General features: G+C 50.5%; 1 protein-coding gene across 1 annotated transcript in view; it reads left to right on the plus strand.

The window, feature by feature from the left end:
* Window positions 1-9684: 9684 nt before the first annotated feature.
* The window catches only part of ADAMTS14 (ADAM metallopeptidase with thrombospondin type 1 motif 14), a 28110-nt gene continuing 25624 nt past the window's right edge, over window positions 9685-12170 (plus strand). The window contains exons 1-2 of the mRNA XM_062496237.1: window positions 9685-9757; window positions 10125-10561. Coding sequence (XP_062352221.1) covers window positions 9685-9757; window positions 10125-10561 — 510 coding nt within the window. The remainder of the gene's footprint in view (window positions 9758-10124; window positions 10562-12170) is intronic.

Below are 12170 nucleotides of genomic sequence, written 5' to 3' on the forward strand. Positions count from 1 at the left end.
CTATTAATTGGATGGGGTTAATGAGCTGACCTCTAGTCTCACTGGGGTAAATTCCCTGGAGGAGCAGCAGCTCTTCCCAGGGAAGCACCAGCAAGGGGGTGCGTGGACTAAAATATCTACAAAAAAAGAAACTCAAAGTGTGTTTTTACATTAAAAAAATCAAGAGCTCCTTGATGTATTTTATTGATTTTCATCAAAACTGGTTTTTTTTGTTTTGTTTTTTTCCCACGTTTCTGACCCTCAGTTAATTCCTAATTCTCCACTTTCCTCACCTTGTTCAGGGCTTGCAGTGTGGCAATACAGCCGAGGGGACCTGAGGTTATTTTGGGGTAGGGAATTAAATATTTAAAATCCAAGCCAGCAGTGCTAATGGATTGATTTCAGGACAGGACACGCGGATCTGTGGCTGGTTGTCTGTTCTGTGGGTGTTGATCCCAGATCTGCATCTCATTTCCATGAGGGCAGAGGGGACACCCTACAGCTCTGGGTGCCATCACCCATTTTTGGGGCTTTGTTTTACTTACAAACCCTTTTTTCCCCAAACCTGCAGGCTCACAGGAAAACGGGAAAGAGCCAGGCTCTGTCTTGCACCCCAACACTCTCAAAAATCAACCCCACTGCACCCTTGGTTTTGCACATAGGCTGGGGTGGGTCAGGTAAACTCTGTTAACATCCCTTAAAAAAAAAAAAAACAAACCACCCCTTATTCCACCTATGGGAGAAGTTATTTGTGGCATTGGTGCTGCTGGAGATTAGAAGAGGTGAAATATGGAGAGCATTGAAAGGGGGCTCACAGCTGCCTTAGTAAATGGTGTAAGTGGCTTTTTTTTACCTGTGGCAGAGAAAAGGAGAGAGACTTTATTGAAATGTTTGTGTACCTTGCCTTGCCCATGGCAAAGGAGGGATGCTCCTTCCTCCACACCAAAATACCCTGGAACATCATCAAGAGAGGATTTCCTGGCCAGTTTGGGAGCCTGGCTCCATTGTCACAGCAGCAGTGAGTGGTTTAATGACTTTCCCCCCCTTTTTTATTTCTGGTTGCAGTCTGGGGGTAACGTGGCAGTGGGGCTGTTTGTAGCTGTGCTGCTGCCTAACGAGATTATATTTGACACGGATAATTAATTAATGGATTAGTAATGCTTCTACTTGCCTTCCCCATCCCTGAGGGTTTGGGGTATGCTGATAGGTCCTTTCCAGGTTTTTCTCTGCAGCAGATGTGCTGCACTCATGTTCTTGTCTCGTAGCAAAGGTCGTGTTTAATGGTGCAATTAAAACATTTTATAAATTGAGGCATGATTTACCTGTAACCATTGGCTGAATGGTATTTGCTAGTCATACAGGGACAAAACCTGCCTTTTAAATCCCCATTAAAATGTATTTTAATATAAAACACTTCCTTAAAAATAGAAGAAGAGCTTTTTGGAACTGAATAAAACCCCTGTGACTCAATCCATGGGGACTCAATCCAAGGTCAAAATCTGCCTTGGAGGTGGAGGTGTCCCCTTATTTCTTCCCCTTGTGAGGATGTGGGTACAGAGGTACTTTCTCACTGCTCAGCCTTTGCCTTTGGATGGAGCTTTTTTGGCATGAGGAATATTTCGGTGGAGCTTTGCACCACGTGTACTCATGGACCAGCTGCCTCCTTCCAGAGAAAGCAAAGCTTTCTGCCAGAAAACTTTTTTTTTTTCCCCCGGGAGAACAATAACATAGATAAGAAATAAAATAAAGATACAAATCTGCTGCGTGGGTGGTGACAAGGTGGCAAAAAACTTTATCCCGACCCCACCATCTCTCTGTGATAAATTGGCCTGGGAGACCTCCTTTATTTCAAGATTATATATATATATATTTTTTTTTTTTTTTAATTCCAGCAAGTGCAAAAATACAGCTGGTCTTGGCCAGATTCTCCCTTCCTGCACCTTTGCATCAGACAGGGGCCCTGGCAAAGGGACCCCTCTTTGGGTTTCACAGAGGTAAAAGGAACTGGGCTGCTCTGACCTCAGCCAGGGATTTTATTCCTCCTCTTACGGGCGAGTAGAAATCCTTGGAAGCTGAACTTCACGTGTCTTTATGTTTTTTATCCATCCAAAAGGGAAAATGTGCTGGGGAGCCAATATTCCACTGGCACATGGGGCTGCAAGGGGAAACCTGCCACAGCCCCAGCCAAATCACTGCAGCTATCAGAGGCTTCAGGCTCTGTTTTTCCCCAAAAATCCCCTTTCCCCCTATTTTTCTGCCCAGCTGTGGCAGCTCTGCCAACTGTTCTCAAGTCCCACAGCCATCAGCTTTTCAAGGCCCAGCTCAGGAGTGCTTCCCTTTAATTTTGGTGAAAATTAAGGGTGTTTGGGGCTGGGGGTGATATAATTTCTATTTACAGCAGCAAGGAAGAGGCATGTGCTGGCTCAGGGCCACCACAAATAGCTCTGGACACGAGAGGTCTTAAAATAATTTTAATAATAATAATAATTTCCATGTTTTCCTTGCTGGGATGTCCCCCTCAGGCAGAATCCCCCGATGAAACCTCTGCAAAGGGAGCACATCTGGGTTTCATTTTACAGCTGAAGAATAGTAATTAAGAATCTTTTGCAGAGCCAGGGCTTGAAAAATTAAAAATAAAAGCCATATAGGCACAATACCAGACCTCCAAGCACCAAAAACTCCCTTTTCCCCCCCGTTTTCACCCTCCCAGCTCCACTGGACCCCTGGGCATGGCCAAGCCCCCTGTTGTTTTGGGGAGCAGAGGCAGGAATAAATTGTGGGCTGAAAGGGGATTGAAAGGGGATGGTGCAGAGAAGTGGGAATTTTTGGCTAAACACAGAAGAGCAGTGGAAATGCTAACCTGTGTAGAAGGTGGCTGCAAGGGGAGGTTTTCCAAAGCTCCAAAACCTACGGACATCATCATGCAAAGAATCAGGCTTGGCTTTTTTTATTGCAGCAAAATGCATATAAACCACTGACCCCAGGCTTGGAATGATTTTCTCCCTCTATTTCTCACTTTTATTCCGTGAATATTGCAGGGGAAGGGAAAAAAAAAAAAAAAACAGCAGCTGTTTTCCAGCCCTCCATCACCTCAGGGTGCTTCTGGCCCCAAGCAAATGAAAAATTAATTTTCCCCAGCTCGAGCTGCAAGAGAAGATGGGGCTCAATGTGATTCACTCGAAAGCACTCACTGCCTGGTGGGGGTCATGCTGGAAAATATCCATGGGCTGAGGGGATGAGCAAGGCCCTAGAGACTGGGAAATGCTCAGGAGGTTGATTTAAGAGGTTAAAAAAAAATAAAAATTGGGGTTTACATAGCTGTAAGCTTAATTTTAGCAGAGAGATAATAAAAATTTAATTAGGCGGTCAATGTGTGCAGAGGGAAAGGCTCATCTGGGGGAGATGCTGGGCAAGGTTAACCTAGTTTGTGTTGTGCATCAGCAGGGAAAAGAGGCAGGGCAGGGCTGGGAATGCTGAGGTTGCAGGGATGAATGTCCCCACCAAGCCAGGCCTGTGGCCAGACTGTGCCAAGCCCCAGAGCTGAAGTGATGCTGGTGGGATTTTAGTCCTAAAGCTCTGCCTTGGAGAGGCTTGAACACCCCCCTGGATCCCATGGATAGGGTACACACATTTCTCTTGGGTGCCACGGCCATCGGGGAGCTGTAAGGCTCTGTGGTTTTGGGAAGGAGGGTTCCCTGGCTTTCCACCCATGACAGCAGGAGCCTCTCACCCTGGCACCTGCCTCAGTCCCACTGAGGTGCTGCCGACCTGGAGTTCAACCTCTGCTGCAGCTGTGTTTGGAGGAACGGGGATTTTTGGGGTTATTTTCTGCTTTGGGGGTTATTTTTCACCGGGACACGGCCACGCCGGCGGAGCTCTCTCTGCGGCGCCGTTCCTAGAAGGAGAGCAAGTTTTTCCCTCCTCTTTTCCAAGCCTCTGCCGCTGACAGTAGGGGCTGGAAGCCATCCAAGGCTGTCGGTATAAATCTCACTGACCTTGTTTCACCATCCCTTAACTTGCAGCTCAGCCGGGACCGGCGTCGGCTTCCACTTTCTGGCTCATTTATCCCTTTTCCAGCTTTACAGTTTGGGTTCCTGAGCTTGTCTGCTCATCCCTGGGTGGGCAAGGCAGTGAGGGGGGGACTCCCAGCCCCTAGAAAACCTCCCAGCAAGGCTGCCAAGGCAAACATCTTGCAGGAATTTGCAGATGCAGCTGTAGCTGAGGAGAAACGATGCTCCAAGGTGCAGCGCCGTGCAGTTTGGTAGGATGAGGGAAAGATGCTTCTGTTTGGACTGGGTTGAATACAGGGCTCTGATCCCAAAAAACACTGCCCAGGTGCCATCAGATGAGCCTTGGTAAGATGTGAGCTCTGTTCCTGCCATGATTTGCCTATACAGGAGTTTGTTGTTGAGGTTTCTTGCTGTCACCCTTTCAATCTCCTGTGGTAACTTGATGTCATCTTTGCTGTCCCCTTGCTTCCCGGGGTTTGGCTGCAGGGGAATGGCCTCATGTTTCAGCTTGTGGGGGATGCTGGGCTCACTGAGGAAGCAGGGAGGATGGCAGCCTTTGGAGATGTGGGATGTGGGGATATGGCCATGGGGAGAGAGTAGGAAGAGGTGGTTTCCCACCCTGGCTGGATCAGCTTTGCTCACCCAGCTCTCTCTTTTGGGTCCTGGAAAAAGGCTTTGGGAACTTGGGTCATCTCAGAAATCCACAGCATTGTGTGCTAAATCCATACAAACCCCTTCATTTTCCAGCTCCAGCGAAGCCTCACCTTTAAAATGTGCTGGTTCCAATGTGTTTGGGGCCTCGTGGAAGAACAGTGCCAGTGGCTGCTGTCGCCACTTGGTTTTGTGACAGCATCTTTGTTTATGTGACAGAATCTTTGGGATGCTGGCAGGAAGAGTTTGGTGGCAGGATATATCAGGATTAGTGTTTTACCCCGGCCAAACTTGCAGATGTATAGATTAACCGGGAGGAAAAACATTCCAGGGTAAGAAAAGCAAGACAAAGGAAAAAAAATAAAAATCTCCTGAGGGCTTGTGGAGGCTCCCTCCATCTTTGGAGGTCTTAAAGTAGGAATTAGGGAGAGATCTGCCAGGAATGATCGTGCCTCGGGGCAGCCGGAGACCAGATGATGCGTCTGTCATCTCCCTCCCTCCCTGCCTCCAAAAGCCGGGCTCGAGCTTCTCCTGCTCCTCTCCTGGACGAGCGCATCTTCATGATTCTCCTTGATGCTCTTCCAGCAGGGCTCCTAAAAATGCCCCCGAAAAGAGCTGAAATCCTGGAAAAGGGGTGGTTTTCGGCTGCTGTAGAGAGGGAGAGGAAGATGCTCAGGGGGGTTTCTCTCCCCTCCTGCCCCGGTGCTCCAGCAGCGGCTGCTCCCTGGTGTGATCCCGGGGCAGCTCCCCGTGTCTGAGGGGTGAGGTCCTGCTCGCTCACCCACAGCCCTCTGTCTGCTCCCATCCCTCCCTTTGGAGAGCAGCGTGGGACTGGAGCCTGCTGAGGCTCCAGGTCCCCCTACGGTGGGTTTGGGATGCTTCCCTGAGCAAGCTTTGCCTTGTTCTGAGCATGGATGCGCTGCACTTGGATGGGGATAAGCGCCAGGTAAAATCCCTGCCCATTTTACCTGTGCCTAGGATTCTGAGCCATCCTTCCTAGCGCTTTTCTTTCCTTCTTCCAGCTGCTTTTAAAACCTCAGACTAGCCCAAACAGCTGCAAAACACTTTCCTCCCCTTCTCCTCTTTTTTTTTTTTTTTTTTTTTTTTGTGATTTTGACCACTTCTTGCCAGAAGTCAGCCCGTGGTGAGGAGGTGGTTGTGCAACCTGAGTACAGGGGCAGCTGTTCCAGTGCCTTTGGGATTAACAGACAGAAGGTTTACATCTCTGGGAAGAAGAAATGTGGTGAGCTAGGGCTGGAAATACAGCCCTGTCTTGTTGCTCTGGTAGATCCCGAGCTCCTGGCTCCCACAGTCATGATACTATGGGCAGAAAATCCCGTTTAGGTAATTGGTGAAGATTGTTACAATTTTATTAGCCTTAATGCCCTCCCCTCCAGGGGGTTTGGGCAGCTGAGCAAAACAATCAGTGCCCATAAAGGCACAAAAATAGACCCAATTAAGTGAATTTTCTTTTTTTAAATTTATTTTTAAAATTTTGTTTCATTTTGTTTGTTCTTGTAAGAAATACTTTCACCCTTTTGTGAGTTTTTTTTCCAGCCTTCAAAAATCAAGATTAATTTTATTTGGGGGCCAATAGCTGCATCTACTGCTGGCGGAGGGGATTTGGAACATGTCACCTGGGCTCTGAATCTGAGTGGTACCTGGTGAGATGGGCAGGGCTTGGAAATTTCAGCACTCCAGGATGGTCAGGAATTGGCACTGCCAGATGAAAAATCAGGCTGGAGTGTCCTGCAGAAAAAGGAGCCTGATTTGGGGTTTTAAAACCAGCAGCTATTGTCAGCTTTCTTCTCTGGGAGCTGGAAAGAAAACCTGCTCCTCCCCAGCCTAGAGGCTGCCTAATAAATGGGAAAGTCCCAAACCCATGTCACTGGTAAATCTCCAGGCTGCAGAGGGAAGGGTATCATGATGAATTCCAGAGTGCATTATCCACAGAGGAAATGGGGGCAAGAGATAAAATAGCACCCAAAGAGGGGGAAAAAAGAAGCAGGAAAACGATCCATTTGGACTCCAAAACGGAAAGGAAAAGGTTAAGCCTAAAGTCAAGGAGAAGGGTGGGACAGTTAAAGGCTGGGAAAGGCAAAGCCAGGAGACAAAGAGGAGAATGGAGGGGCCAAAGCAGAGGGGAAGGACAGGAGGGAAAGGACAAGGGGAAGTTGCCTTGCTGCTTCTCTTTCCCTCCTCTATGACAAGGGCTGGGAAGAAAAAAGGCTGGAATTAATACATTTTTCTGACTTAAATAACGGTGTATTGATAGGGACAACACCAAAATCCACACAAATCATTTAATATTTCAGGCAGGTAAGACCAACAGGTAGGGCTGGTGTCACTGCATGGGTGACAAACAAACATCTTGTCACCTGGGAGGCCAAGAGATCCTCTTGGAAGTTGTCTTCTCACCGTGTCCAGCATGTCATATGTGCCAAAACATGTTTAATTATTACCTTTAGAAGGTAATAAATGAGGCAAGTTGTGTGTGAAGTGACTGCCATTGTCAATCAGCCAAATTTATGCTGCCAAAGCCAGAGATTTGGTAACATCAAGGGAGGCATAGAGGTCTAGAGGGGACTGGATGAATTCTCAGATCTTGTGGATGAAGAAATAGTTTTTGTCTCTGAAAAACAGCAATTAAATTGTGTTTTCCAGAGCTGTTCTTCACTAGTAAAGTATGCCCTTTATTACATGTTTCCTCATAAATCTATCCAGTCAAAATAAGGGCTCATTCCAGCTTTGATGCTCCAGTGGGTGCATATCTTCCGAAATCATCCAAAATGCTCGGAGCACGAATTCTTTTTCTATCTCTTCTGCAAAGAAATTCTTGCAGATCATTTCTCCCCTTTAATTATAGATTGCACTAAGCAACAGAAGCATGAAAAGGCTTAAATTGGGAATTAAAATCTGTTTCTCTTCCAGCTTGAAATTCTCTACTTGTAGTAAGTGTATTCCTCTCTCCTTTTGGAGGCATCCTGTGGATTTAGCTACAGGGAATTTTGGACTGGATTTTGATCACCACGGCCTCAGCTTCTTCTCTTTGCCCCAAAACCCAACCCAATCACACAGCTGGAAGGTGAGGCTCTCCACCCTCCTCTGGAAGGGTGCTCTGGCAGCATTCTTCCTGAATAACACAGGAGAGTGGCACCTCACCAGAAATGGCTGCAGCAGGACCATTTCCAAGGGGTTTCCCATCTCCACCTCTGGATCCCTCTCCTGGCACCCAGCAGCCCCACCACCCTCCCACGCCTGCAGTGGAGGTAAGCAGGGCTTTTTCCCAAGTGCTGATCCTTTCCTACTATTCCAGGCATTGCTGTGCTGATGGGTTGGGAACGAAGCTCCAACTGAGGCCCTACCAAAGTAATCCAAAACCAGAATCCTAATTCCTGATGGGAAGCTTGCAGGCTGGCACGCTGCTTTCCCTGCCTGCCTTTTCCACCATGCTCTGGCCTCTGTGGCAGCTTGGATGACAAGTGCCTCAAGGCAGGAATTACCTCTTGGGAAAGGTTTTGGGTTACTCAGTGTAACCTGAACAGCTGCTGGGCCCCACAGCAGGATAATCCCAGCACAACCAGCACAACTGGTGTTACTGGTGGTGCAGCACAGCCCCCTCCCTGGAGCTGGCCATGGAGTCCTGGCCAGAATTACAAAATAGCTGGACGCAGCAAATGCAAACAACACCAGGAGGTTTGTTCCTCTGTGTGGTGGATGCCCCATCCCTGGAACTGTCCAGGGCCACGTTCTACGGGGCTTGGAGCAGCCTGGGATAGTGGAAGGTGTCCCTGGCCGTGGCAAAGGCATGGATCAAGATGATCTTGAAAGTCACTTCCAACCCAAACCATTCTATGCTGTGGGAAGCCCTTTTACCACAGTGCTGGATTTGTCGAGTTCTGCTGAGTTTTTTTCGGGGAGCACTAGATTTATTTGCCCTTTGTCAGGGTGGTGAGGAGGAGGAGCCTGAGGAAGCACAGCACATGTGGAACTGTGGGGTCCCAGCACAGGAGCTGTGGTGATGTCCTTTGGAAAACCCAAGGCGTGTGTGCTTTCCTTGGAGAGCCAGCAAGATGGGATCCAGGGGCAAGGCCAGTGCCTCCCCACATCTGTTTCCCCCTAAATACAGGAGGAGAGGGAAGAAGTAAAAATTAAATGGGATCATGGAATTGTTTGGGTTGGAAGGGACCTTAAAACACTTTTTTTAAATTCAACCTCCTGCCATGGGCAGGGACACCTTCCACTATCGCAGGTCGCTCCAAACCCCATCCAACCTGGCCTCGGACACTGCCAGGGATGGGGCATCTTCAATTCCACATCTGGAAAACATCCCAGATGTTTCCAAACAGGATGTTTGCCTGCAGCTCACGCGGCGGCAGCGCTCTAAGCTGGGAGACGATTTGGCTTTCCCCGTGGAGCATCTCCGAGCGAGGTCTCACTGCAGCGAGGGGCCGGGAGGTGGGATTTGGGGAGAGAGGCAGAGCTGGGGGAGCCCCCTGGCTCCCGGCGCGTCTCGTCTTTGTTCGGGCAGCGCTGGAGCCGGGCGGCCGCGGGGCGGAGAGGGATGGGGAGGCGGGATGGTGGGAGGGAGGAGAGGAAGGAGGGAGGGCTCCCCGAAAGGGCTTTTCTTTCTTTCTTTTTTTTTTTTTATTTTTTTTTTTTAAATCTCCAAGAAAAGAACGATCCGCAGGCAACGCGAGAACTTTTTTTTTTTTTTCCCGCGCGCGTCTTTAATGCGAAAACTATGTCAAAATTTAAAAAAAAAAAAAAAATTCAAATAAATTTAATTAAAACGAGCCCGACCCTCCCACCCCCTGGCCCAGATCCGGCCCCCGGCCCGCCCCACGCCGCCCGGGAGGCGGCAGAAGCGGCGGCGGCGGCGGCGGGAGCGCCGGCGGCCCCGGCGGCGGCGGGGGGAGGCGGTCGCCGGGCGCCGCCCGCCCCGCATCCCGCATCCCGCATCCCGCATCCCGCATCCCGCATCCCGCATCCCGCATCCCGCATCCCGCCGGCCCCGCATCCCGCATCCCGCCGCCGGCCCCAGATGGATTATCTGCGGCTGGTGCTCTCCTGTCTCGTCCCCCTGCACGGCTGCCTGGCCGCCGGCAGCGCCCCAGGTACGGTCCCTGCCCCGCGGACCGGGGGTCCGGGGTGGAGGGGGTGAGGTGGGGGGGGGCTGACAGGAGGATGGGGAGAAGGGAGCGGGAATCCGCTGGTGAGGGGCTTAGGTTTCAATAGGAACCGAGGGAGATGGAGGCTGGGCGAGAAATAGTTGGCGTGCTTGGCGTACGAGGGGACGTCAGCCCGAGTTCCTTCTGCTACGTTGGACGCGCCCGCTTAAAACTACAAAGCGGAGCTGCGGCGGGACGGAAAAGCGGCTGTCGGGTTTGCGGGGCTCCCCCGGTCCGCTTGGCCCCCGCGGTCCCGGCGCCCGAGCGGGATGCTCCGTGCCCACCGCCCTTGCCCTCGGTGCTGTCTCCGCAGAGCTCCTCCTGTCCGGCAAGCTCAGCGAGTATGGAGTGATCGTCCCGTTCAGCACCGACTGCCGGGGCCGTTTCCTGTCGCACGTGGTGTCCGGAGAGGCGGCGGCGGGGCTCGGCCAGCCCGCCTGTCCCCCGGACCCGTCCCCGTCCCGGTCCCGGTCCCGGTCCCGGTCCCGGTCCCGCCGCCGCGTCCCCCGCAGCCCCCCGGATGAGTCCCCCCAGCGCCGCTTGCTCTACTTCAACGTCACGGTTTTTGGGAAGGAGCTGCACCTCCGGCTGAGGCCCAACCGCCGGCTGCTGCCACCGGGAGCCGTGGCAGAGTGGCAGGAGGATTTTGAGGTGCTTTTCCGGGAGCCCCTGCAGCAGCGGTGCCTTTTCACCGGTGACATCTCCGGGATGCCTGGAGCTGCCGTGGCCATCAGTAACTGCGACGGGCTGGTAAGCTGGAGGCTGGTGGGGCGCTCTGTGTGTGCTGCCTGTGTTTTGGCGTGGTTTCCTGAAACCCAGGTTTTTTGGTGGGTGCTTTAGGTGCCTGTGCTACGTGTTGCCCTTCAGCCCTTGACAGCAGCAGGTCTCCTTTCCCCAGGTGGCCCGGGGTGTTAGCCGCCTACTCCGTCGGGGCGGTCTGTGCACCAATATTTATTTAAAAGGCTCGGAAAAATTGCCAGTTCTGTGCCTGAACTGCCTCCCGCCCCAGATGCTGCTACGTCCGTGAGCAGTGCCCAGCCTCTGGGACAGGGATCCACACTCCTGGTGATGCTGTTCCATCCTTGCCCCACCCGTGTTTTACCTCGGGACTGCACCGGCAACTTTTCCTCTGCATTTTCCCACCTCTTAAATGATGCTGTGTGAGCTCGAGTACCTCCTGAAGTCACTGTTAGCTGCAGTCTGGCTCCCACCAAGCATTTTTTTTTGCAGGAGGATGTCTTTCTTTGTTTTTTTTTGTCTTTTTTTTTCCCCCAATCACTCAAGGGCTCAGAGGCTCTTGGCTTTCTGAGCACAGTTCAGCATCAGTAACTTGCTGCCACAATGCTTTAATTCCTTTAAATGGCTCTGTTACCTCCTTATCCCTGGCATCTGCTCTGCCTGTGGGTTCCCTACCTTTGATGCGCTTGGGGAAGCTCTTATTTTTTAATACCCTTGGCCCATTGCCCTTCAGATTTCCTTTGAGCCAATTTAAATCTTGTTTTAGGGGCCAGAGTTTGCTGTTTTCTCCTGGTACCACTTAAAGTTACTGCAGGGTTGGAAGAAATGTCTTATTTTGTGCCTTTTTTAAAAAAAAAAAAAAGAAAAATTAATGTATTTCTTTTTTAGTTGCTTTATTCTGGGAGTTCCTCAAGCCAATTTTGGCCACCAGCACAAACAATTTGGCATTCCTTTCTTTTTATACAGCGCCTGGTGCTACTGTACAAGCAGAAATGATAGAGCAGCACAGCTAGAAATACATATTTCGCCTACATATAGAAATTAAATTTTTTTAGCACGTAATCCACACCTTTTGAAGCATCCTTTCGGGAATGGGCTGAGGCTGTGGACTTGCAGACATTTCTCTGGGACACGGATTGTGCTGGGGCTGGCAAATGTGGGCAGGCTTGGAAGCTTTAAAGGCATTTCCTATATTTCCAGCAAATAGTGCTGAGTCTGGAACAGAGACCAGGCTTTGAAGCATGCAGGTTCCGTGGCAGATCTCATCCCAGCAAAAGGATGCTGGAGGCGATTGGCAGCTGATCCGTGTCCTGCTGTGGCACAGCTTTGGGGAATTTTCTTCCCCAGAGCCCACTCCCTTGTTAGTGTCAATCACAAGCAGGCTTTAATTTAACTTTTCCAGGCTTTCCTTGGCTTTAGCCCCAAGTTTTCCCATCTCAGCCCCTTGCACACGTTGTTGGTTATCCTTCTTTTTGCCCGTGCTCCTGCTGGGTTAGGATGTAGCTTGTACTGCAGGATGCTTTTCCATGTGGATTTATGGAGCCTTATCCTGCCACCCGTGGAACCCCAAGCACATCTTTTTAAGCCCATGTAAAGGAAGAAGTTGTTTTTCCCCCAGAAT

This window comes from Cinclus cinclus, chromosome 7 (genome assembly GCF_963662255.1).
Source record: "Cinclus cinclus chromosome 7, bCinCin1.1, whole genome shotgun sequence".
Classification (NCBI taxonomy): domain Eukaryota; kingdom Metazoa; phylum Chordata; class Aves; order Passeriformes; family Cinclidae; genus Cinclus; species Cinclus cinclus.